The sequence below is a fragment of the Rattus rattus genome, chromosome 2, assembly GCF_011064425.1.
Source record: "Rattus rattus isolate New Zealand chromosome 2, Rrattus_CSIRO_v1, whole genome shotgun sequence".
Classification (NCBI taxonomy): domain Eukaryota; kingdom Metazoa; phylum Chordata; class Mammalia; order Rodentia; family Muridae; genus Rattus; species Rattus rattus.
The window spans coordinates 118,781,951-118,807,447 of NC_046155.1; the positions used below are offsets into that span (position 1 = coordinate 118,781,951).

General features: G+C 50.4%; 2 protein-coding genes across 3 annotated transcripts in view; both read left to right on the forward strand.

Moving 5' to 3' along the window:
- The window catches only part of Ap3b2 (adaptor related protein complex 3 subunit beta 2), a 33,521-nt gene extending 13,747 nt beyond the window's left edge, over nucleotides 1-19,774 (forward strand). Inside the window, exons 5-26 of one of the 2 annotated variants that reach the window (XM_032893319.1) lie at nucleotides 1,840-2,000; nucleotides 2,302-2,368; nucleotides 2,460-2,642; nucleotides 2,727-3,010; nucleotides 3,169-3,223; nucleotides 3,593-3,664; nucleotides 5,759-5,821; nucleotides 6,139-6,271; nucleotides 6,501-6,610; nucleotides 7,656-7,832; nucleotides 12,423-12,609; nucleotides 13,779-13,897; nucleotides 14,400-14,508; nucleotides 14,867-14,984; nucleotides 15,352-15,532; nucleotides 15,663-15,723; nucleotides 15,949-16,055; nucleotides 16,241-16,469; nucleotides 16,827-16,911; nucleotides 17,149-17,246; nucleotides 19,154-19,292; nucleotides 19,417-19,774. In XM_032893319.1, the coding sequence (XP_032749210.1) occupies nucleotides 1,840-2,000; nucleotides 2,302-2,368; nucleotides 2,460-2,642; nucleotides 2,727-3,010; nucleotides 3,169-3,223; nucleotides 3,593-3,664; nucleotides 5,759-5,821; nucleotides 6,139-6,271; nucleotides 6,501-6,610; nucleotides 7,656-7,832; nucleotides 12,423-12,609; nucleotides 13,779-13,897; nucleotides 14,400-14,508; nucleotides 14,867-14,984; nucleotides 15,352-15,532; nucleotides 15,663-15,723; nucleotides 15,949-16,055; nucleotides 16,241-16,469; nucleotides 16,827-16,911; nucleotides 17,149-17,246; nucleotides 19,154-19,292; nucleotides 19,417-19,567 (2,889 nt within the window). In that variant the 3' untranslated portion in view covers nucleotides 19,568-19,774. The remainder of the gene's footprint in view (nucleotides 1-1,839; nucleotides 2,001-2,301; nucleotides 2,369-2,459; nucleotides 2,643-2,726; nucleotides 3,011-3,168; nucleotides 3,224-3,592; nucleotides 3,665-5,758; nucleotides 5,822-6,138; nucleotides 6,272-6,500; nucleotides 6,611-7,655; nucleotides 7,833-12,422; nucleotides 12,610-13,778; nucleotides 13,898-14,399; nucleotides 14,509-14,866; nucleotides 14,985-15,351; nucleotides 15,533-15,662; nucleotides 15,724-15,948; nucleotides 16,056-16,240; nucleotides 16,470-16,826; nucleotides 16,912-17,148; nucleotides 17,247-19,153; nucleotides 19,293-19,416) is intronic. The other variant, XM_032893320.1, reaches the window with a different exon arrangement.
- Nucleotides 19,775-24,931: 5,157 nt separating this feature from the next.
- Nucleotides 24,932-25,497, forward strand: part of Cpeb1 (cytoplasmic polyadenylation element binding protein 1) — a 103,765-nt gene continuing 103,199 nt past the window's right edge. Inside the window, exon 1 of the mRNA XM_032893326.1 lies at nucleotides 24,932-25,371. Coding sequence (XP_032749217.1) covers nucleotides 25,357-25,371 — 15 coding nt within the window. The 5' untranslated portion in view covers nucleotides 24,932-25,356. The remainder of the gene's footprint in view (nucleotides 25,372-25,497) is intronic.

A 25,497-nucleotide genomic window follows, 5' to 3' on the forward strand; every position in this document is an offset into this window, starting at 1 on the left:
AATTACCTCTCCTCTAATGAAAACGGATTTTTTTTTTGTCCCTGCGATCATTTTTAAAATAAAATAAAAAAAAAAATGGTAAAACAAAGCCAGCAGAGTTTTAGTGGTTGATGTGATACAATTTGTCTAAGAAAAATACGGGCTCCCATTTTTTGAATAATGCTGTTAAACCACACCATTAAAAACCAACCCCAGGGGTTGGGGATTTAGCTCAGTGGTAGAGCGCTTGCCTAGCAAGCACAAGGCCCTGGGTTCGGTTCCCAGCTCCGGAAAAAAAAGACAAAAAAAAAAAAAATAAATAAAAATAAAAACCAACCCCAGGGGTTGGGGATTTAACTCAGCGGTAGAGCACTTGCCTAGCAAGCACAAGGCCCTGGGTTCGGTCCCCAGCTCAAAAAAAGAAAAAAAAAAAAAAAAAAAAAAACCAACCCCAGGATTTCGGCAGTGATTGCCATCACGTTCACACCTGGTTTTGTAGGTCTCTTTGTTCAGTAAAGGAATCAGGGTAACAGCTGACTTCCTGTCGTAGTCCAGCACACTTGTCTACCATTCTGCAGGATTAGGAGCTCTTTCCAGAAATGGTTCTCGACCTTCCAAATCTGTGCCGTCATGTGGTAGCCCTCAAACGTAAAACTGTTTCCGTGGTTATTTCATAACTAATTTTGCCACTGTTATGAATCATAATGTAAATATCTGACATGCAGGATATCTGACATGTGGAAACTCTCCCAACCCCCTGTGAAATCGGTCAAGACCCATGGGTTGAGAACCATTGGTTTATAACCAGTGTGAGAAGAATAGTGCAGAGCTCTGAGATCAGAGCAGGAGAATGCACGCTGTTGTGAGGCATGATGGGATGCCACCTGAACTGGAGAAACCTATGTGTGGGTTTTAAATATTAGAGAAGGGCAACTTTTGATAGGCTATTGGGGGAGAGGCGAGGACCAATGAACTCTGGAAGAGAGCAGCTTATATCTGGCAGGCTCTGCAGACACAGACAGATGCTGGCTCCTACAAAAGTCTCTGAGAAGCTATGGAAGTTCTAAAGTTTTCTACACTTTCTTAAACAAAGCTGCTTCTTGACACACTGGTTTTGGCAGCCAGAGCCAAGAGGTGATGGCCCCTAGTGTTGTTCAACAACATTGTCCCTGCTGAGACACAACACACACATCTACTCATCCTAGATAGGGAGCCTATGACAGACCAAAGTATGGATACCCTCCAAGTCAAACATGGAGAAGCAATAAGTGTTATCGGGGCTACTTATAGGAACAGAAGTGACTCAAAGACAGCTGTATCACCAAGGCCACCCCAGCCAGCATGGGAGACAGCTCAGGAAAGCTGGGAACCTGGAACACACGGCACAGCCTGCAGGCAGCTCAGCAGGCTACAGCATGCTTTCCCGGTGACTCTGGTCTAAAGCTCTTGCAGGCAGCTCCATGGGTTGCTGCTTTTCCCAGGCAGCTGGTCTGGTCTCAGAGTCTTTGCAGCTTACCTTGGCTGAGAGTCTACTTTGCGGCTTAGCACCTCCGAGCCTTGGCAGCTGAGCATCTCTTAGAGCATCTCTTAGCTTGCTCTGGCTGGGAGGGGCCTAGTCAACGTGGCCAGCTTCAGGCTCTTGAAGTGGAGCTTTCCTGCAGGATGAAATGCTTCAATTTCAGAGGAACCTATGCAGGACGCCAAGGTACCAGACACAAGCTAGTCCTGGTTAGGAGGTCAGGAGGTAGGGAAGCATGTTCTGATGGTAGGAGCCAGGAATGGTAATCCCCCAAAGTGTGTGATCTTCCCATTAGGGAACATAATGCCTTCTCAGGCCTCTGTCTCTACTTCTGCCTGTAGGATCCCAACCAGCTGATCCGGGCCAGTGCGCTTCGTGTTCTCTCTAGCATCCGTGTGCCCATCATAGTCCCTATCATGATGCTAGCCATCAAGGAAGCTGCCTCGGACATGTCACCCTACGTTCGGAAAACAGCTGCTCATGCCATCCCCAAACTCTACAGGTGTGCCCCAGCTTTGCCCTTTGTCCTCCAGGGGCCTGGGTTCCTAAGCTCCCAGCCCACCCCTGACCTTACCACGGTCTTGCAGGCTGCTTCTCATCTGGTATTAGTTTAGGGATCTGAGAAATACAGGCCGAAGATGGGGACTCTTATCTCTTGACGTGTTTGTGTGTGTGTGTGTGTGTGTGTGTGTGTGTGTGTGTGTGTGTGTGTGTGTGTGTGTGTGTGTAAGCATGGCTAGGGCAGCTGTCGGGGAACCTGGGGACAGGAGGGAAGACATTCCCAGCGACTGTTTCTCCCTCAGTTTGGATTCTGATCAGAAGGACCAGCTGATAGAAGTCATTGAGAAGCTTTTGGCAGACAAGACCACGGTGGGTATTATGGAAGACAGGACGAGGAGTGGTGGGAAGGGTTCGAGTCCTCCACCCTTCCCGTTCACATCCTCTTGCCTTGCTTCTCCAGCTGGTGGCAGGCAGTGTAGTGATGGCCTTTGAAGAGGTCTGTCCGGAACGCATCGACCTGATTCACAAAAACTACCGGAAGCTCTGCAACCTGCTCATCGACGTGGAGGAGTGGGGCCAGGTGGTGATCATCAGCATGCTCACGCGTTATGCACGAACGCAGTTCCTGAGCCCTACGCAGAACGTAAGCGCGAGGCCCCAGCCCTGCAGGGAGGGGCGGGAGGTCATCCAGGGAAGATGTTCGCACACTCGGCCGTATCTCTTTCAGGAGTCTTTGTTGGAGGAGAATCCCGAGAAGGCCTTCTATGGCTCTGAGGAGGACGAGGCCAAAGGCCCTGGATCAGAGGAAGCGGCCACTGCGGCGCTGCCTGCTCGGAAGCCCTATGTAATGGATCCAGATCACCGGCTGCTGCTGCGGAACACCAAGCCGCTACTGCAGAGCCGCAGCGCCGCCGTGGTCATGGCGGTGGCGCAGCTTTACTTCCACCTGGCGCCCAAGGCAGAGGTGGGCGTCATCGCCAAGGCTCTCGTTCGCCTGCTGCGCAGCCACAGGTGCGGGAAGCCCCGCCCCCTCCGCCACCAGATCCCACTTTTCTCCCATCAGCTCCTTCCTCCCAACTCTTTGTCTAGCCTGTCTTCCCCGACCCACCGCCCCTGGCCCCATCCGAGGGGTTCAGAAACCTCTAACCTCTAACTCATCCTCTCCACAGCGAGGTGCAGTACGTAGTGCTCCAGAATGTGGCCACCATGTCCATCAAGCGCAGGGTGAGCATGCATTCAAGGTCTGGCTCCTGCGGGCTCTGTGGGAGCTGGTGGGAATTGGGGTGGGACGAGCAGGGTTGTAGGGAAAGATGGGGGAATTACAATTACCCTGTGTGTGCAGGGTCTAGGTTTTTCAAGAGTCCCAAACGCAAACCAGAAGGGTCTAGATTCTGAAGGGGCCACTGGGGGTGGGGGGTGGGGGGGCGATGCCTAAAGAGAAAGTCAGATCTAAGATGGATGGGGAACTTGAGGCAAAGATGACAGCGTTGAGGCTGAAGGGTCGTGGGGTCTGTGGTGGGAGGGGCAGATGTCTCTGGAAGAGGCAGATCTAGGACTGTGGTGGAGAGCCCCAGGAATACTCTCTCTTGCCAGGGAATGTTTGAACCCTACTTGAAGAGCTTCTACATTAGGTCCACGGATCCTACCCAGATCAAGATCCTGAAGGTGAGTGCAAGACTGTGCTTGGCTCTGATTCCAGCTAAACTGGCTGACTACTAGCTGGATTAACTGATACTGGACACATTGGCACCTGCCTCTTTGTGGAGCAGCGCACATCTCTAGGCTGAAAGTGTTTGCTCAGGTGGTGGGAAACTACCCCTGGCTTATCAGCCTGACACATGTTTTTCTGGGGATATGCAGCACATGCCTACTAACCCCAGATAGGAAGTCAAAGTACGGATACTACCCAAGTCCAACTTGGGTGAACCAATGAGGGTTTTTTGGGGGGGCGTTACTTATAAGAGTATGGAGTGAGGGGTTACTTACAGGAGCAGAAATCACTCAAAAATGGCTGCATTACCAAGGCCCACCTCAGCATGGAGGACAGCTCAGGAAAGCTGGGAACCTGGAGCACACAGCACAGCCTGCAGGCAGCTCCACAGGTTGCTGCTTCCTCTGGTCTGAGAGTCTTTGCAGCTCGGCTTGGCTGAGAGAGTCTACTTTGCAGCTTAGTTAGAGCTGCCTTTGAGTCTTGGCAGCTCAGCCTCTCTTAATCCGCTTGCTGTGGAAGGGCGGGGCCTAGAGAATCTGATCAGTTTCAGGGACTTCTTGAGGCTGTTGTGAGTTGTTTACCTTCCTGCTCTAGGAGCTTCCAGCAGGGTGGAATGTTTCCATCTTGGAGGAAACTGTTACACAACTGCGTGGTATGCACCAGACACTTCCCAGAATAACTTAATTTTCATAATCACCCCCAAAAGTCTGTATCACTTACATTTTATATTTTAAATTGTAGACTCCAGGAAGTGATGTTACTAGTGTGAAGTCATCATACTCTGCAGTTCTGCCTCTCACATACCTGCCCCTTCAGACTTTCTGGAACACATACACCAACAGGCAGTGTTGAGAGCCTGTGCCTCTGTTCCTTTCCTATTCTATTGCCTTTTTACTGAGTGATGGCATCGAACAGTGACCAACTTTCTCACTTGTTAGCACATCTGCTGCTACTTCTGTTACTAGATCCAGGGACCCAAGGGGTCTGGGGAGAGTCCTTGCTTATATGCACAAGGCCTTGGGTTTGATACCAAGCATCCCATGACCAGGATGAGGTAGCCTATAATCCTGTCGCTCAGGTGGTGGGAGTAGAAGGATCAGAAATTCAAGATTATTCTTGGCCACATATGGAGTTCAAGGCCAATTTGGACTACTTGAGACACTTGTCTCAAAACAGCAGCAACAAACAGGTGTTAGCATAGGGATTCAAGGTGAAGGAACTGAGTCAGAGATCCTGCTTTTATTGAGCTTGTGGTCTTGTTGGGGGGCAAAAGAGGCAGTAAGCAGTTAATCCCAAGATAAATGGAGAAAACCCATCTGTGAAATATGTCAAGAGCGAAGAGTGCAGAGAAATATAAATAGACATCAGGGCTGGAGAAGTGTCTCAGCTGAAGAGCGCTGGCTGCTCTTCCACAGGACCAGGGTTCCATTCCTAGCCCCCACATGCGGGCTCATGACCACCTGTAACTCCAGTTCCAGAGGATCCAATGCCCTCCTCCGACATCTGCGGGCATTGCATGCACATGGTGCTTAGACAAAACAATACACAGAAAATTAAAAACAATTTTTTTTAAGTTAGAATGGGGCCACCATCATTTGGGTCAAGGAAGCATTCCTTGGGAAGATGGAGTCCAAGCTGAGACCTGATAAACGGATGTGAGTTACCTAAGTACAGGGTCAGGAATGGGAAGAACTGCTCCATACAAATGGAACAGCATTTGCGATTACTCTGAGGCAGGAACGGTCAGGTCATCTAGAGATTCACAGATCATCCTTGGTTTCTGTCCTCAAAGGAATAGTTTTCCGTGGAGGGAGGAGGCAGTGTGACCATTCTTTACCTGTACTTTGTCAGGGACCTCACTGAGGAGGCAAATCGACCTTCTCGTGTTTTTGAAGACGGTTCATGATCTAGCATTTCCTCGTCATTCTAAGCATGGGCAGAACAGTCCTAAGTATTGCTTCTTAGTCTGTAAAGTTTGTTTGCAATAAAATCCCAGAAAACCTGCTGGCCACACTGGCCACTTTCTGCCCCTCTACCTCTCCTTGCAGCTGGAAGTGCTGACCAATCTGGCCAACGAGACCAACATCCCCACTGTTCTACGGGAATTCCAGGTACAGGCTACGGGCTAACCTCTAGCTCCCAGGCCCCGGAGAGGTGCCCTACAGATCCCTGCATCTAGTGAGAATTTCCCTGCTGGGTCTCATTTTCTGAAAGAGCCCAAAGCTGGAGAAATGTTTCCTTAGACCCCTTTCAGTGCCTTCTGTTGGCTTTAGGCCCTGGATGTGGTTTGGAGACATCACTGTCCCCCAAGGCTTAATGAGTTATCATATGAGGGGGGTTACAGTCTTCGACTGCTTGAAGGTCACCCTTCAACTCTTCACTGTGTGGTCACTACTTACTAGATGTTACTGTGTCATGATGTCCACAGACCTACATTCGAAGCATGGACAAAGACTTTGTGGCGGCCACGATCCAGGCCATCGGACGATGTGCAACGAACATAGGCCGAGTCCGTGACACCTGCCTCAATGGCTTGGTGCAGCTTCTGTCCAACCGTGATGGTTAGTTAGTGTTTGCCTGGAGAAGTGTCCAATCTTGGTGGTGTCTGTGTGCCTGCATGCCTGACCTCGCTGGCCAGTGGTTATCCCCTTGAGTGTCTAGGTACAATGTGAACCTTTGGTTTGTCTGCTTCAGTTAGTGTGCAGGTGTTGCTGTAACCGAGGGCTGCCTGAGAACTGGGTGTGGCCATCTGACTAGTCTGGGGCTTGTGTTCTCATTTCCATTCCCTAGAGCTTGTGGTTGCCGAGTCAGTGGTGGTCATTAAGAAGCTGCTGCAAATGCAGCCAGCGCAGCACGGCGAGATCATCAAACACTTGGCCAAACTCACAGACAACATCCAGGTGAGGGAGCAACCCTGACAGTATCCCCCTGATATTTGTTTTTCGTTTTGGTTGGGTTTATTTTGAGACAGGGTTTCTTTGTGTAGTCCTGTCTGTCCTGGCACTCACTCTGTGGACCAGGCTGGTCTTGAACTCACAGAGATCTGTCTGCTTCTGCCTCCTGAGTGCTAGGATTAAAAGAATATACTACTAACACCCAGCCAATGTCCTTTTAAAGATTTATTTTACTTTAAACTCATGGGTGTGTGTGTGTGTGTGTGTGTGTGTGTGTGTGTGTGTGTGTGCGTGCATGTGTGTGTGTGCATGTGTGTGTGTGCATGTGTGTGTGTATGTGTGTTGGAGAGGTATGTGCACAGATGTGCCAGTGACTTGTAGAGCCCAGTGGTTTCAGAATTCCTGACTCTAGAGTTGCAGGCAATTGTGCACAGCCCAACGTGGGTGTTAGGAACTGGTCTTGGGTCATCTACAAGATCAGCAAGTGCTCTTAGTTTCAGAGACGTCTTTCTAGCTGCGTGCCCATGACTTTAAGAACCTGTAACTCAGTGCTTTAGCTTCACCCAGATCAAATTCCAAATGGGCACTGGACCTTCTTCAGGGAGAAGGAGAGAGGTTAGACTGCGTGACCACGTTCAAGACTATCCCCATGAAGCTCCCTCACAGAGCTCTTTAGCCCTTCCCACCATTCCGTTTTCCCACCAACACTCTGACTAAGGATGGCTGACTGATGAATCCTTTGTGTTTTTGCTGTGAGGCTGGGTTGAAATATCCCTAATGCCATTACTGGAGATTCAGGCAGACTGACATGGCAGTACAGCAATAAAGTTAGAAAACCGTGGCTAACTTTAGGAACTCTGTTTGACCGTGTGGAGGAGGGGCTGCTGCATATGAAAAGTCCCATCTTTTAATCTGTTCTACCCCTCCGCCTCCACCCTCAGGCACCTAAAAGACAATAGGCCAGCATAAGCCGCCATCCCCTTCCCCCAGCGGTTCATCCCAGCCCCGTCAACATGTGTTCTCTAGTCCTAACGCCTGTCCGTATGCACAGGTACCCATGGCACGGGCCAGCATCCTCTGGCTCATTGGAGAGTACTGTGAGCATGTGCCCAAGATTGCCCCTGATGTCCTGAGAAAAATGGCCAAGTCCTTCACAGCAGAGGAGGACATCGTGAAGCTGCAGGTCATAAACCTGGCAGCCAAGCTGTACCTGACTAACTCAAAGCAGGTAAGGAGTGAGAGACATCCCCACCAGCCTTCTCTGGACCCCAAGAGCTGCCGCCCTGGGCAGCATTCTCGTGGCTTTCCCCAACAGGTCTGAACTCTTTTTGTTAAAGGTATATCAAGATAGGTAGATAGTCTTCCAAGTAACCATTGCCACCCCAGGGTCCATAGGTATACTTGAGACTCTAGTGGGGTCACCATTGAAGAATCTGTTGTGAGACTGTGAGTGTTCATGTCTTAAAGTTAGAGAGCGTCCTTATCTGTCGTCTCTGGAACGTGGGTTTTGATGTGATCGTGCTGATGGAGCTAACTGATGGGCATTGGCGGGAGAACATGTATTCCAGGGGACGTGGATTGTACTTCTTCCCAAAAGTTTGCTGATGTCTGGGCTGTCTGTGCCAGGGTTGAGGGTCAAGGCTGTGCTCCAGCCTGGGGGCTGTTGGTGACCTTTTCAGAGGTAAACAATGGTGAGAGATACTATAGCTAAGGATGTGGTTCAAGCAAACTAGACTATTGTGGTGCTTAGAGCCATGGGGTATCCAGCGTTCCCTGAGATAGCTCCAGTGAATTCTAACAAGGCACAGTGTGTTGAGCTTTTCAAGGAGCTGGAGATTCCAAACAACAGAGGAGTGCAGCAACACTGGGATTCCTAACCCAGAGGCCGGATCTGGCCTGTGGCTTGTTTTCTTTTTAAACAAATGTTCTAGGTTGGAGCATGTTCACTTGAAACAGTGTTCATGCTCTACAAACCCTAAACTCTCTGTCCCTGTACAGAACAAGTTTACAGATACTTTAAGGGAAAATATCTGGATGGATGGATTAGCCGTAAATTAAAGCTTTGGTCCGAGACTGTTGTGTACCCTAAAAGTGGCTTTTTGGCTCTCCTGTGGTAGTCTCAGGGTCACAGAACTTGTATCTTTGATTCATGTCCAGGGACTTGAGTTGGGATAGGCTGAGCCACCAGGTGCCAGGACTCTTGTCAGGAGTCAGACGGGAGGGCAGTAATAACACGTAGAGGCAACGAAGTACTAAGTCTGAGTCTTGGTGTTGTGGAGAAGCAGCCTGGGGAAGCCAATGCTTGCATGTTGCTTTGTTTGAAGGGAGTGAGGAGCAGGTTGGAGGAGCACTTGGAAAAATGAAGCAGGGCTGACGATACATGCTTAACATGCATGAAATTCCATTCCTCTGGGTCCAATTCCCAACATCCAAAGGGAACAAACCAGAGAGGGGTGTGATCAGTGCTCAGGTAGTGGGGAGTCTGGCAGGCCTAGGGTTAAGCCAGGGTTCTAAGGCCACCGTGTTCTTCATAAGCCTGGGTGGGCCTGCCTGCACTAAGTTGTCGCTGTCATGGTGGGTAGTAACGACTGACTTCTTTTTTTTTTTTTCCCCCGGAGCTGAGGACCGAACCCAGGACCTTGTGCTTGCTAGGCAAGCACTCTACCACTGAGCTAAATCCCCAACCCCTACGACTGATTTCTTTATGGGTACTTTGATTCAGAGAGGCTGATGTTTGTTAGCCAGGGACTCAAGCTAAGGAGGCAGGACCACCAACTATTGGGACTGTGAATAGAATGCACTGCATGTGCATTCATTCATTCATTCATTCATCTGCCCTCTTTTCTAGACGTTCCCTGAGCCTTAGGTATAGGCATTGTGATGTCACATTTTAATACTTTTAAGTTTCCCATAGCTTTACAATGAGTTACTATCAACCTAGTGGCTTAAGATAACACACCTATTTTCTTCTTTTCTGCTTGTGTTTGTGTTTTTTTGAGGCAGGGTTTCCTCTTTGTAGCACTGGCTGTCCCAGAACTTACTCTGAGGACCAGGCTGGCCTCAAACTTCCAGAGCTCCTCGTGCCTCTGTCTCCCAAGTGCTGGGATTAAAATTGTGCACCAGTATCACCTGGCTTTTCTTTGAGTGTTTTGTGGGTCAGGAACCTGGTATGACAGTTTGCTGTTGTGCAAGGCTGTCCTTGAAGTAGAGGCCAAGGCTGGGTTTTTACCTGGTGGTTTTGTTGAGGACAGTTTCACTTCCCTGCTCACCTGCAGTCAGCATTGCCTGTGACTTTAGCCAAGGTCCTGACTCCTTGCTGGCTGTCAACTAGAGACAACTCTCAATTTTTAGAGACTGCCTTTAGTTCCTTCTATGTGAGCCTCCCAGTGTGGCCACTTAATTTTCCTAAGCCACAAGGGGCAGTGTCTCTAGGGCAACAAGGGACAGTGTCTCTAGGGCAAGATGCATCTCTATGCTCATTATCTTTGCCACATTCCAAAGTCTCAGGCCTTGCTCATGCCACATACAAATTACAACAAGCACGGACACCAGCAGAGATGGGCTTTGAGGTCTGGGCTATAGGATTTATATAGGGTTAGGTAGAGTATGTACTTTAGCTTTTCTTGAATAGTCACCTTGGGTGGCAGTTAGCACGAATGTTGACACGGGTTATTGAGAGTGTCTCATAGTGTTCTTTCCTGACAGTTGGAATGGTCTTTTAGGGTTCTTGGTGTACTGACATGGCTCACAGGTTCTCCTGAACGACCTCTAATTAATCTATTTTATGTGCTTATATGGATATAAGCGAGAGAGAGAGAGAGAGAGAGAGAGAGAGAGCGCGCGCATGTGTGACAATTTTAGTACATTGTGAGGTGGGGTTACATGATACAGTTTGGACTTGCAATGCGAGGAATGGCTCTTTAGAGTGAGCAAGGATGGTGGGTCATTACAGACAGTTTTGCAGTATGTCAGCGCATGCACCAGCCTCTTGCCTTAATTGTTGACATGGAATTGGGACTGTGAACAGATGGATCTAGTCCTTAAGTGCTTTTTCTCGAGTGAGGCAAGGGAAGGAGACAGTCTGTTATCAGCCACCTCTGAAGCCCGTAAGAGAAGATTCTGTCCTAAACTGGAAGGGGAGGGAGTGAATCCGCTGCTGCATCTTCATAACGTTGACAATATTTGCTGCTCAGACGGTCAGACAGGAAAGGCAGGCCCGTGGTCCACTGCAGTGGCGCATCCCGTGTTCCCATTTCTGATCCCGTCGTATTAGGAGAATCGGGCTGGAATCGCGAGTGGTGCTGTGGTGGAAGGTGAATGTGGGGCATCAGAGTCTATGGAGGACATAGTGTAGATGAGAGTGAGGCCAGTGGGGTCCCCAAAGTGATATGGGGCAGTTCTGATAGCCAGCAGGGTTAACACTCGAGCCATGGTTGGTTGGATGTGATATCATCAAAAATTTTTGGAACCTAAGTCATTCCCAGGCTCTGTCTTGCTGGTGCCTGTAGGTTCTGTGGTGTTAGCTGGTCCCTGGTTCCTGTGGGTGCTCTGATGTTAGCTTTTTGGTGGTTTATGATCTTTGTCACAGGAGACACAGAGATCTGGATCAAAGGCATAGGCACTGACAGGGAGGGGACAGGTGGGTTTCTGATGCTGGATACATACAGTACCTATTGGCCCCCCCTTAACCTTGGAGAAGCCACTTCCTGATTCTCTTTCTCTATGCCCTTAGAATTGCAGAGATGACAGGAGAGTGGGGGACACCTGACACAGTACTTGGCAACAGAAAGTCCTTCAGAAATGAAGGCAGCCGGCACTGTCATCATGTAAAGGCAGCATGGGTGTCTTAGTCAGGGTTTCTATTCCTGCACAAACATCATGACCAAGAAACAAGTTGGGGAGGAAAGGGTTTATTCAGCTTACTTCCACATTGCTGTTCATCACCAAAGGAAGTCAGGACTGGAACTCAAGCAGGTCAGGAAGCAGGAGCTGATGCAGAGGCCATGGAGGGATGTCTCTTACTGGCTTGCTTCCCCTGGCTGGCTCAGCTTGCTCTCTTATAGAACCCAAGACCACCAGCCCAGGGATGGCACCACCCACAATGGGCTGGGTCCTCCCCACTTGACCACTAATTGAGAAAATGCCTTACAGCTGGGTCTCATGGAGGCATTTCCACAACTGAGGCTCCTTTGCTGGGATAACTCCAGCTCGTGCCAGGTTGACACACAGACCCAGTGCAATGGACTGGGGCGATATTCGAGACTTTTGGTCCTTACATATAGCCACTCCACTGTAGACTGTGGGCCCCGTATGAGCTCAGCAAGTCAGAGGCAGAGACACTTGGTTTCCATCTTGTCAGAATCTTTCAGGGGACAGCCTGGCATCTCTGAGATCCCCTCGGCTGCTCTGTGGGTTGACAGTTCTGTCAAAGAGCCCCTTGTTTACTCCCCCCTTTATTGTCTTGATTCTCTGAGGATGATGGAGCCTGGGTGCCACAGATATAGCACAGTGCCAGAATAAAGAGGTTGATTAGCCTGGATCAGTGAGGACCAGAAATTAGAGGAAGAATGGAGTCCAGGACCATCAGGGAGGAGAGAGCAACTTCATTTGCTGGCCCAACGCAGTTGTGGTAGTTGGGGGCAGAAGTCAGAGCCAGAATGCTGAAATGGAGAAGCTAGAACTAAGGCAGGCGGAGAGGAATTGAATGATATGCAAAGGGAAGAAGCTCTGCTTGGCTGTGTTGGCTGAACAAAGCTTGTTCCAAGTCTCCTGGGTCCCCCACCCTCTGTTGAGGTGTCACCTTCTCTTTTCTCCTCAGACCAAGCTCTTGACTCAGTATGTGCTGAGTCTGGCCAAGTACGACCAAAACTATGATATCCGGGATCGAGCCCGCTTCACCCGGCAGCTCATCGCTCCTTCAGAGCAGGGTGGTGCCCTCAGCCGCCATGCCAAGAAGCTCTTCCTGGCCCCTAAGCCAGCCCCTATCTTGGAGTCATCCTTCAAAGGTGGGAGTGGGAATTGGGGGAATGACTGGGGAGAGAGGGAGGAAGTGGCCAGGCCCAGAGCCCAGGCCTTCCACCGAGGAGGCTGAACTTCAGTCAGGCACTAAGCTTTTGTGTGTAGAGCTGGTGTGCTGTCTCACCTGCAGTCTCCACCACACTCATGGCTGGTTCTGCCTCTCTCGAGGGTCTGCTCTCCTCATCACGTGGGGCTTTTGTTTCCTCTCCATTTCTTAGGCACCTCTTCCACCTCCCTCCTGAGCAGGCTCTGGACTTGGGATTCTATACCAAGATATTAGATGCCAAGGACCTAGGAAGGCAGGTAGTGAAGTAACATGCCAAAGAAAGGGACATGTTTCTAGCGGTCCTGAGGATGTGGTTACCAGCACCATGGGCAGTCACTTGAAGCCAGCCCAAGCCCTCGTCTCCAGGCTCCCAGCCTCTGCTCACAGTTGTGGCCTGGGAGGGGAGGTTGCTTCAGCTGCCTCATTAGCCCTAGGAAATGAAGCCAGGGCCTACCCAGGAGAGGAGCTTCCTGAACAGAAGCTGGCTTTCCTGGTACCTCTGCATTTTCCCTCCTCCCCTGGGTGTCAAGGGTTGAGGTAGGATGATGATGTAACTGTCCCAGGAGGCAGGGCAGCCCTGAAGCCATCCTCATTCATGGCTGTGTTCCCTTCCTATTCCTTCTCTCTGCTGTGACTCTCCCACCTATTTCTGACTGCCTATCCATCCCCATGAATCTAGAGCTCCTCCAGACCTTCTCCTCACCTTTGGCTAGCCCGGCCTGCTTCTTCTACACCGTGTCCCATGTAAGACTTCCTTCTCCTGCCTGTGCTCAGGAGAGGAGCCACAGTCACACTGTGGCCTCCACAGAGAGACTTGAGCAGCCAGGCCAGCAGCTGCTCTGGCCACTGAGTTGCCTCTCTTGACACCTTGCTTTCCCAGTCTATCTGCCCTCTGTCCTCTGCCCTGTCCTCTGTCTTTCTCACAGCATGTAGGCCTGGATGTGTTGTCAGGGTGCACAGGACTCACCAGAGGATGTAACCATCACTATCCCTTGCCTAGCTGGGGGATCCTCACTAGAATTAGCACCCAGTTTCATCCAGGAAACAAATACCCCTGCCCCAAGCATCGTTCATTGCCACTACTAGTCTAACCTATAAACCTGTCTTCAGATCGGGACCATTTCCAACTGGGCTCACTGTCCCACCTACTCAACGCAAAGGCTACAGGCTACCAGGAGCTCCCAGACTGGCCAGAGGAAGCCCCAGATCCATCTGTGCGCAATGTGGAGGTCAGCAGCTTTGGCGTGTGTGTGTGTGTGTGTGTGTGTGTGTGTGTGTGTGTGTGTGCGTGTGTTGCTGTCCCAGTTCTGATACCCTCCCCACACACAGGAAGAAGATCTCTCCCTTATTGAGACCCACATGGGCCTGTTGGGCGAATACACTGAGGTCCCCTCTGTGTGCTGTGTACTCTCCTCTCGCTCCCTGTGTGCTGTGCCCACATCCTTTTCTCCATGTCTGGGTGCTATCACGGCTATGAACAGTTTACTCCTCTCCTTATGGACTGTCCCTCTCCAGTGTTTCCTTTTTGGGGGTCATTCCCAAGTGGGGTGCCAAGAAGGGATATAGTAATAGGTTACAAAAGCTAGGCACATCCCTTCCCTGTCCTCCAACCACGAGGAAAGGCCTGTACTTATTTTTTTTTTTTTTACAGATAAACAGTATATTTATTAGATGAGTTAAGACAAATAAACTTTACAAATAGACAAAGGCCTGTACTTATAATATCTTCAGGTACCTGAATGGACCAAATGCTCAAATCGGGAGAAGAGGAAGGAGAAGGAAAAGCCTTTCTATTCTGATTCTGAGGGGGAGTCTGGCCCCACTGAGTCTGCAGACAGCGGTGAGCAGAGGGGTAGAGCTGTGGACCTGCCTTTGTGCATGCCTGAGTGTGTGTTTATGTGGTCAGTGACCAAGGGTATGCACTTGCTGACAAATCACAGCCTGTGTGAACCCAGCTGTCCATTCCCATACGTGTGTACAGTGCAAGTAACACTTGGGTGGGTCCTTCCATGTTTTTTGAAGTCTCACTTGGCATCTAGCTTTGGGGCAGGTCAAATGAAATGGGAGCTTCAGTTCTGGAGCTGGGAACCCAAACAACTCCCATAGACCCAGAAAAGCCTACACAGGAAGTGGAAAGGCCCCTCCTGTTGTGGGAGGCTTCACATGCAGCGGGGAAGCCTGACACACTTCCTCCATAGAGCCTGAGTCTGAGAGCGAGTCGGGGAGTAAGAGCAGCAGTGAGAGTGGCTCTGGGGAGTCTAGCAGTGAGTCGGACAATGAAGATGACGATGAAGAGAAAGGCGAAGGCAGCGAGAGGTAAGATGGGGAGGCCAGGGTTCTGTTCTGGAAAAAAGCGAGCCAGTCTTCTGGGAGGCTATGAGCTACCATGAGGTGCTGGGGCCTGCACACCTTCTGGGTCATCTCCTGTGATGGCTGCTCTGCCTGACTGCTGAAGCCTAGGAGTCTTAAAGATGTCATTGGAGTGACAGAGAGAGGTCACCAGGGCTCTGGGGCCTGAGATGGCACCAGCTAGCGTAAGGCTCCTCTGGGGCTGGGATAGGGAGCTAGATGCAGAATTGGTTGGGCCAAGGTCTCCCCTCCCTCCTCCACTTTTCAGGGCTTTCCCTGTTCTATGAGACAAGGTCCAGACTGAACCGTAGCCTCACCTTTCCACCCCCTTTAGTGAACAGAGTGAGGAGGAAGGTGAGAAGAAGAAGAAGACGAAGAAGAAGAAGGCGTCAGAGGGACACAGGGAAGGCTCATCCTCGGAGGAGGGCAGTGACTCCAGTAGTAGCTCTGAGTCTGAGGTGACATCGGAGTCGGAGGAAGAGCAGGTGGAGCCTGCCTCCTGGAGGAAGAAAACAGTAAGAGCGTCTTCCTACCCTATGCGTGGACATCTCCCCTCCATTCAGAATAGATTGTGTGTCTCCCACCACCCCAGAGAAAGCCAAGGTGCTCCTCTTCCTCATAACCTATCCACTTTTTCTCTTTCAGCCTCCCAGCAGCAAAAGCGCCCCTGCAGCCAAGGAGATTTCCCTGCTTGACCTAGAGGACTGTGAGTCTGGGTGGTAGAAGGCATGGGGGAAGGGAGCCCAGTGTGACTTAAGAGGCTGAGATCTGGGCTGTCTGTCCTGGGTCTACCTAGTTTCCGGAAGGCTCTGTGTCTCGCTGTCCACGGTGCTGAATTCTTCTCCTTGAGCCCTGGGCTCCTCTCAAGTCAAGCCAAGCCCAGTTCCCTCTTCCTCGTTAGTTATCTTTCTTCTTCCCTCTCCCCTCCTAGTCACCCCTCCTAGTGTCCAGCCTGTGTCTCCTCCCATGGTTGTGTCCACCAGTTTGGCTGCTGACCTGGAAGGTCTGACACTCACAGACTCGTCTCTGGTGCCTTCGGTGAGCTGGGGGAGGGACTCAACTAATTGCTGTATTCTGCGGTGTGGTCCTGTGTGGAACAACCCGGGATGTAGTGATTGGGACACCTTTAGGTCCAAATTTTTCAGGCTGGCTCTAGGTAAGACAGGGTTGGGGTTCACAATCCTTTGCCTTTTCTCCCCCACGTCCCTTGTCTTCCTCTCTAGCTGCTGAGTCCAGTGTCCAGCATTGGGAAGCAGGAGCTGCTGCACCGGGTAGCTGGAGAGGGACTGGCTGTGGACTATGCCTTCAGTCGCCAGCCTTTCTCTGGGGATCCCCACATGGTGTCTCTGCATATCTACTTCTCCAACAACTCCGAGACTCCCATCAAGGGGCTGCATGTGGGCACTCCTAAGCTGCCTGCTGGCATCAGCATTCAAGAATTTCCTGAAATCGGTACAGAGGGCCTTGGGCAGGGTAGAGGAGACGGCCCCTGGGCAGACTCAGTCTTTCTGTAGGTGCTGATATCCTCTTGGAGTCAAACCAGGTGCCTTGCTATAAGGAAACAGAGATGGCATCTACTATGACTCCTATCATGGTAGATAAGATGGACTAGGAGATAAGCAAGTTCCTATTAGGATAGGAGGTCTCTGAGAAAATTTGAGAGCGGGTGAGGGGTTCCATGGGCCCCAAAAGCCAGGAATCCACAGAAGGCTGGTGTGGTCTGATTCAGGAGGAAAACTGGAGCCATGCAGGGCTCTAGGACAATGGTGGCCTTTCCTGTCCTTTCATTGTTTTTCTTGCATCACTCAGAGTCCCTGGCACCTGGAGAATCCACTACTACTGTGATGGGCATTAACTTTTGTGACTCAACCCAGGCAGCCAACTTCCAGCTGTGGTATGTACCCAGCTCATGCAAGTAGTGAGAGGGTGGGGTGGAGAGAGGCAGGGTCTGAGAGAACCGGAGCCGGGGCTGGAGGTAGGTGGGCCACATGGAATTCTATGGGTCTGACTGCCAGTCCCTGCTCTGGGTCTTACCTCACTCTTCTGCCTCTATGCCCTGCCTCAAAATAGGATGGGAATGCGGGGGTGGATGCTGGCCTCATTTCTGCTCATTTCCTTCTGCTTTTCCCAGCACCCAAACCCGACAGTTCTATGTCTCCATTCAGCCACCTGTCGGGGAGCTGATGGCCCCTGTATTTATGAGTGAGAATGAGTTCAAGAAGGAACAGGGTGAGTGCTCCCTGTGGTAGATTGGAGCACTATTCTGCAGTGCTGCAACATGTGGGAGGAGCATGGCCCTTTAGACAGAGGGAGGCCCAGTAGCTTTGCTTCTGCTCACATAGACTTGTGGTGAAGCTTGGGAAAGTTTGCATACAGTCCAGACCCACATTCCAGTTGGGGAGACAGTGTGTGCAGAAGTTGGAATGGAAAATGTCAGGGCAATTCTGTTTAGGACATGGGTGTCCCTATCACAGGGGAGTACTAAGAACAAAACTAGAAGTGGTGTGTTTGTTTTAGTTCCTAGGACAGAGAAGGAGTCCCTGAAGTTACTGGGTGTGTGGGGAAGATACTAGTTTTCATTTCCTGGTAGGGGAGGAGCCAGGGAAGGCTCTGGCCCCTGCTCCCAAAAGAACAGCCTGGTAATACTCAACAGTTAAAAGTGGAAAGCCTGTAATGGGTGGGGTGATAGCCTCCCCGCAGGGGAAGAGACACAGGGCTTCACAAAGCCCCTGGCCTTCACTGGGGTGTGGGTAAATAGTATAGTTATAAGGCCATTGCAGCAGATCTGATGAGAGATGGCCAGGTAGGATCGGAGCCATGGAGAAAGGAGTGGAGGATTGGAGTGGGAGTGAATGCTTGGCAGGGGGAGGAGGCGGGGATCCCTGGCTTGGTATGGAGTGAACAGTAACTTTCCACCTAGAGCGGACTGGGAATGCTTACTGTGATGGGTCATAAAGTCAGTGTTTAAGGCTCTGAGGCTCATGTGGTCTCTGCTATAATTACTTAGCTTTGCTATTATTTGTCAGGTAGAACAAATAATGAGTGTGGCTATGTTCCAATAACATTTTGTTGATAAGTATGGGACATTTCAATTTTATTTAATTTTCAAGTTTCAAGAACTGCTTGCTGTTTTTTTGAATTGTCACCCAACGCTTAAAAACAACAACAGCGGGGCTGGGGATTTAGCTCAGCGGTAGAGCGCTTACCTAGGAAGCGCAAGGCCCTGGGTTCGGTCCCCAGCTCCGAAAAAAAGAACCAAAAAAAAAAAAAAAAAAAACAACAACAGCAACAACAAACAAAAAACACTTGGTTAATGGGCTAAATTTGACTTATATTCTAAAATTTGTCAAGCCCCCAATCTAGAAGAATGAATAAGGCAGGCAGGAGAAGAGCCTGGTTAGTTTGGGGAAAGGCCATTTTGAGGTGTGCTTTGGAAGGTGTTAGGATGTGATTGGATATGTGGGTCTATGCTTAGCAAACACCTGATGGCCAGAGTCACAAGCGAAGAGGTGGAAATGGCAGCTGTGAATGAGTGACTTCACCCTGCAGAGAGAGGCAGTGGTGGCGAGGGTGGGGGTGGGGATGTGGGGGGGGATCAGAAACAAGGGCAGAGCCTTAAGGAAAATCTGCCTTCTACAGGGGGAAGGGAATGAGCAGAGGGATGGCAAGGCAGAAAGGGGCTAAGGGTACACATGGCTGTAATGACCAAAGACATCCAAGATCTGGCATGCCGGAGTCCATGACAACCTCAGGGAGAGAAGGGACAGTGGCAGTGGCTTGAGGGAGGTTTTAGAATCCTCTTTGGAGGACCCTGGCCATGAACAGGGAGGAAGCAGTGCACCGGCATGAGGAACAGTCTCCTTTCCAGAAAGGAGTTCTCAGAAATGGGTAGATTGAGCATGTGCAGAGTCATGTACAGTGACAAGATGATGCTACTAAGAATGGACAGTGTGAGAGAAATGGGCAGCGTGTCAATTTCCTGAAGTAAGAGAGGAAGGGGGAACCTTCAGAAGCTAATGAGGGTGATTCTGACCTGCAGAGCCTTGGAGAACTTGATGAGAATGTTCAGCTAGTTGATGCAGGTGTTAGCCAGTGTTCGCCACAGCTTCTGCCCTCATCATGATCTCTGCCCCCAGGAAAGCTGACAGGAATGAATGAGATCACAGAGAAGCTTACACTGCCAGACACCTGTCGGAGTGATCACATGGTGGTGCAGAAAGTGACCGCCACTGCCAACCTAGGGCGTGTTCCTTGTGGGGCATCTGATGAGTACAGGTACTGGTAGAGGGGCAGAGACAGGCTCTGCTGGGGTCTGGCTTTAAGGAGGGCCCCAGGGCTGAGCTCCTTACAGTTACCGTTGGCAGCTCTTCCCCCACCCTTTCCTCTGCTCCCATCTTAGGTTTGCAGGGAGGACGCTGACTAGTGGGAGTCTGGTCCTGCTGACTCTGGATGCCCGGGGAACTGGAGCTGCCCAGCTGACTGTCAACAGTGAGAAGATGGTGATTGGCACCATGCTGGTGAAGGATGTGATACAGGCTCTGACACAGTGACTGCTCAGCACGGTTACCCACTCATCTTCGCCCGATCTCTCCCCTCACCTCAACCTAGTGCGAGCACAGTCTCCCTCCCACCTGCTTCCTATGGGTCCCTTAGTGACTTCCCAGAGGAAGACAGAAGCTGCTCCTTCATCAACCCCTCTCCTCAGTTTTCTGTATGTACTTATGTAGCAAATCTCAATAAAATGCGTTCTCTCCCTTAGTTCTGGCTCACCTTCCTTCTAAGGTGTTGGGGGAAGATTTACCATGAGTGACTGTTTGACCCTTGTGATCTTGTAGGAGAAGCTATTCATGGCTCTCAGGGAGACGCTGGTTGATACCTGACCTGACCACCTCTAGGCAGGAGTGTGTAGGTATCTCTAGCAGGAGACATCTAGGAAGGCATGGGTGGGCAGAGCTGGAAGAATTCCAGTTTCAACTGGGTGTTGTATCATAGGCCTGGAATCCCAGCACTTGCAAAGTAGAGGCAGGAGGATCAGAAGTTCAAGTCTATCTTCACCTACATAACAAATCCAAAGCTACATTATCATCTTTAAAAAACAATTCTTGGCCTGCCTCTCCCCACCCCCCCACCCCCGTGTGTGTGTGTGTGTGTGTGTGTGTGTGTGTGTATGCGAGAGATGCATTATTTGCATTTGTAGACACATGGTGGCATGTGTACACATACATGTGTACATGTATGAACAGGTTGGGACCTGAAGTTGATGTTGGCAATTATTTTTGCTCATTCTTCCAACATACTCATTGAAGCAGGATATCTCGGTTGTACCCAGAGCTCACTGGCATGGCTAGTGTTCCCAGCCAGCTTGCTCTGGGAATCCTGCCTTCACCTTCCCAGGATGGTATTACATGTAGGCTGCCACACTGATACAGTATTTGTGTGGGTTTGGGGATCCTTCCACTTCCTTCCCTCTGATGTCTGAACAGAGCCTAGTTCCCATTGATGGCTGGCAATTTGCTTTGGTTTCCTTTATAAGCTCTTGGGTAGGAAGGACCCATCATATGGGCAATTCCCCAAATATAGTTGTACAGTATAAAATAACATCCATTGTGTCTGGCTGGATAGAGGGCCTAGCACGCTGACCCAGCGTGGGAGATGACCCAACTGGCCATTGTAGAGGAGGAACAGAAGAGGCACAGCCATGCTTCTCAAGCTGCTTGTCCACAGTCTCTCGGGATCCTGTTCACAGATTCTGGGGCCAGTCAGATAACTGAGGACACAAGGGGGCTTGTTTCCAAGCCCAATGACCTAAGACCACCTGGCAGAGGGGAAGAATCAACTCCTTCAAGTTGTCTTCTGATTTCCACACTTGTGCTGTGCCCCTCCCCCCAGATACATAAGTAAATATGTAAAACAAAAAAATGTAACCAATTCTGACACTTGTGAGTATGCATTGTGAATTCAGGAAGCTAATATAGAATAGTGAAGATGAGAGCCTTCACACCTGTGACAAACCTAGTGGTCTTCCCTAATGCCTTTCCTGGTGAGAGGCAACAGGGAATCAATCACCATGTGTTCTACCCCACCCCCCAAAAAATTAGGATGAAATAAGTTTAGGAGGAACTGCCAATTTAAATGAAGTATTTCCTACAGGCTTTCTCAGAACCTTTACTATTCCAATGGGGTTTCTGACCATCCCTCTCCCACAAGTGGGACTAGAACATGCACTGTTATTCAAGGTGGGTATTTATCTTGGGATACTTTCCTTACAGAACACTGTGTTTGACTGGGTTGTAGAGAATAGCCTCCAGGCATAGGTAGCTTAAGATACAGTACCAAAGCTTTTGACCCGTGCCCAGGGCTCTAGCTTCTTGCAGTATGTCCTTGCGGCCCTGTCTCTTAAGTGCCTATCTGTTCAGAAGTATGCCAGAGTGAAATAGGTGTGGCCCTCCTGTTAGGGAAAGAGAACAAAAGCAGTAGCAGGGGACAGCCCTGCAGCTGGCTCTGGGGACTTGCCAGGCACGGTGGCACCAGACAGCAGCTGGCTCTGGGGACTTGCCAGGCACGGTGGCACCAGACAGCAGCTGGAGCTGCTGATTTCAGGGCCTGGGGGCCCTGGAGTCTCCCCTAGGCTTTCTGTTTTGATCAGTGTTTTGTCTGAGATTGATCCACCAATCGAGAGCCACTTGAATGCTGGACTTAGACTCACTTTTACCTCTGAATCAGGTTGACAGAGGAGAGAGGCAAATTTCTAAGAAATATCCACACAGAAAGATTGGGAAATAGCTCTGGATAAAGGGCTTGCCACATAAGCCTGAGGAGCTGAGTTTGGATCCCCAGCGCCCACATAGAAACCCAACCGCCGGATCCCAGGGACTCAGTGGTTAGACAGTCTAGCCAAAACAGTGACCTCCAATTTCACCAAGACACTATTTTAAAGGGGGAAGGGGTGGAGCCATAGAAGAAGACATTCAGTGTCAACTTCAGGTCTCTGCATAAGTACGCATGCTCATGTGCACATAAACACATAACACTCATACACAGTTATGTATTGATCTTGGGGAACTTTGCTCACAGAACATATTGATTGACTGCATTGTGGAGAATAGAAGTTCTTAGATATCCAAGCTATCTTAGATCTGTGAAGACTTGGTACGCATTTCCAGTTTTATATATTTTCATAAAGTTTTAAACTATATTGTGGTCAAACTTATCATCTTCATGTTTTATTATTGTTTTTAATTTGAAGAATTTGTCCACAGACTGAGGCAATAAAAATGTTCTCCTCCAAGGCCAGATAGCACAGACTTATAACTCTCTGAATTTTACCTTAGGAAAAGCAAGAGAATCTCAGTTCAAGACTATCCTGGGCTACATGGTGAGACTCTGTCTCAACAAACCAAAACAACAAATTAAAATAGTTTGGTTGTTGAGCCTAGACTTTAACAAATTAAAAAAGTTGTTGTCCTATATTTCTCTTTAAAATCCCAAAACAACTTTTCACATTTATATATTTAACCTATTTAAAATTTACATTTATATATAATAAGGGTGGGGCTGATCCTCTGTACTTTAAAAAAATTCATAGTGTCTGTGCACACACACCCACGCCTGCACACACACACACACACACACACACACACACACTGTAACATGCTGAGGCAGGAGGATCAAGGACTCAGGACAATGTAGACTACAAACATATTGAGAACCTGTTCAAAAACTGGGGGTGGGGTGAGGCAGGGCAGGACGGCTCACCAGGTGGAGGCGTTTGCCACGGAGCTTGATGACCTGAGCTCAAGCCCTACTGCCCACTCAGTGGAAGGAGAGAGCTGACTCCTGCGAGTTGTCGTCTGACCGCCACTTGTGTCCATATCACGCTAGTAAATGATAAATGTAAAATATGAAAGGAAGCTGGAGGTGCCAGAGGTTTTACTTTCCTCTGACTATGAAAATGGAAAACCATAGGTCTGAGTTCATGATTTGCTCCTGTTGGCAAGGGGTCTTTCTTTTGTAGAATTCTGGAGGTTGGCCCCGGAGTCCTGTATGTACTAGACGAGCACACCCACTGATTATATTCCCAACTCTACTCGAGTCTGGGAGTGTGGTGAGGGGGTGTAGGGTGGGGACACACAGGCTAAGTTGTCCAGGCTGGCTTTAAATTTGCAATCCTCTCTCCTGCCTTAGTCTCACAAACAGCTGAAGCCAAACATGCTACTTCTACAAAACGAGCTAACACAAGCACAGCTCTTAGAAGTGTGCTAAGCACATGGTTGAGTGCCCAGAAAATACTCCATTCTTACCACCTTCGGCTAGGTTTAGGGATGGTGATGTAGCAGCAGAAATTGGTGTTCGAAGTTACTTTCTTATAAGCCAGGAGCTTGAAACTATATTTTTCAGATATGTATTCCCATAGGCCCTTAAGAACCATTTCAAGTCTTAGATTCTTACCTTGTTTAACTTTGGGGCCAGGGAGGACTGGATGTGAAGGACCACAAATTGGCAGCCACTAAGGTGCATGGTCCTTGGACTTATGGTTCATATGAGAGATTTTAGAGGTACCTGATGCCTATCAGCTAAGCCACCCCTTCCATTTATGTGTTTCTTCATTTATTTGAGGCAGACTTTCCTCAGACTGTAGTTTTTGACTGCCTTCCAATGCAAGGCACCCCTCCCTCTGCCTCTTCTGCGATAGTGTTGCAGTAATGGGCCTATGCCACCTGGGATGGCTTATCAGTCTTTCTGGATGTACCTTGGGCCTTCAGAGCATCTCGCACAGCCTCACAGTTCCGATGTCATAAGCATCTTGGTATGGCACCCTCTCAGAATAGGAAGAGAAGAAAAGCAAGAAATATTAGGTTTGCTGTATCAGGCCTATGCTGCCAAGATGGGGTTGTAGTTGGACTGCTCCTAAGGGGATGGGTTCTCCATACTCACCACCCTTTCTGCTTAGGACTTCAGCAACTCTTGGGAACAACCCCAGAATGGAGACTAACCAGCTCTCGCTGTCATTCAGCTCCCTCTGGACTTCATCTCCAGCATCCGTTCTCTTCCCCATCTTCTCCTCCAAACATTACACTAGACTAGGGCCATAGGCTTCCTTTCTTAATACCCTGGGCTGAAACTTCCTGCATCATAAACCTGCCAGCAAGTTGCGAACAGCTTCTTCCCCACCTGTCAGGAGGAACCTTGAGTATAATGCATGCTGAATAAAATGTATAACATATAACACACTTAGAAATGTCCAATAAGCTCTGGTCTCTTTCTTATCCACTCCAGTGCCTTTATCTCCAACCTCCCAGTCTCCAGCAACACCTTAAAAGAGACCTGACAACTTCCAGGCTCCATTCACCATTCACTAGTTTCCAGCTAGCTGCGGAATAAAAGCCCATCATAAACCGGGCTCCGGCTTCCCTCCTGTGGCATCAACACGCATTAGCTGGTCCTAGTCAGATTGAGCCGCTCAGTGCATTCCTCCCTCTCCGCCTTCCCTGGTCTCCAGCCCGGAATGCCATCTCCGCCTCTGCGCTCGCTTGGGCTTCCGGTCCGGTCCAGCCCTGGCTGGCCCATGACGCCTTTCTGAACAACAGCTCAGCTCACCCTGATCTCTTGCCCCGAATTTTCTCAGTAAAGCGTCCTATCCTATCTGGAGGGAGCGTCGGAAGCGGTTTCCCAGGGGAACTGCAATCCGAAGAGGATCACTGCTGTCTTCGGAACTTTCCCGAATCCCTTGACGCCTGCGCTCCCAGTTCCAGCTCGCTCCAGATGCAGTTGCAGTCGGTCTGAAGTGAGGGCGTGTCTGCTGCAGGTGGGGGTGGGTGGAGGGGCTGGGTTCGGTGCAACGGGGCTTCCACCGGAGAGGTCACTAGAAAAGGAGAGGCGTGGTTATACGGTTTTAAGGGGGCCGCACGTCACCAGCGCAGCTGCAGCGCAGGGTCTTGTAAATCTGTAGGGAAACTGAGGCCTGCGGGAGAGTGACTTGGCCAGGGTCACTGGGCGAGGGGAGTGCTCAGGCCTGAACCCTCGGACTCCCGGAGGCAGCGGTGGCCTGCATCGGTTCGAGCTTCAGAACTAGCCGGGGTTCGGACCCCCAGGCCCAGGGTGGGCGGTGGAGCGCCGGTATGGACGGCAGGAAGGAGCGCAGGGGGCGGGGGCGGGGACGAGGCCGGGCGGGGCCGACACAGGTGCTCCTCATCAGGCCAGCGCCGCGGAGCTTTATAAGCCGCCGGGGTGCGGAGTCGCGCGCCGCTCGCTGCAAAAATAGTGCCCACGTGTGTGCGCGTCCCGCGCCGCACAGACCCGCCGGCCCGCCCGCCAGTCCCTTAGGGCCACGCCGGACCCCATGGCTTTCTCTCTGGTAAGAGCCGCCGGGCCGGGGCGGGGCCGGGCGGGGCTGCTGTCCCTGCCGCCTCAGCTAACGGTCCGCGCGCAGTCTCGCTGCCTCACAGGCCCCCACCGCCGCCCGGGTTAGCGTCCCGGGCGG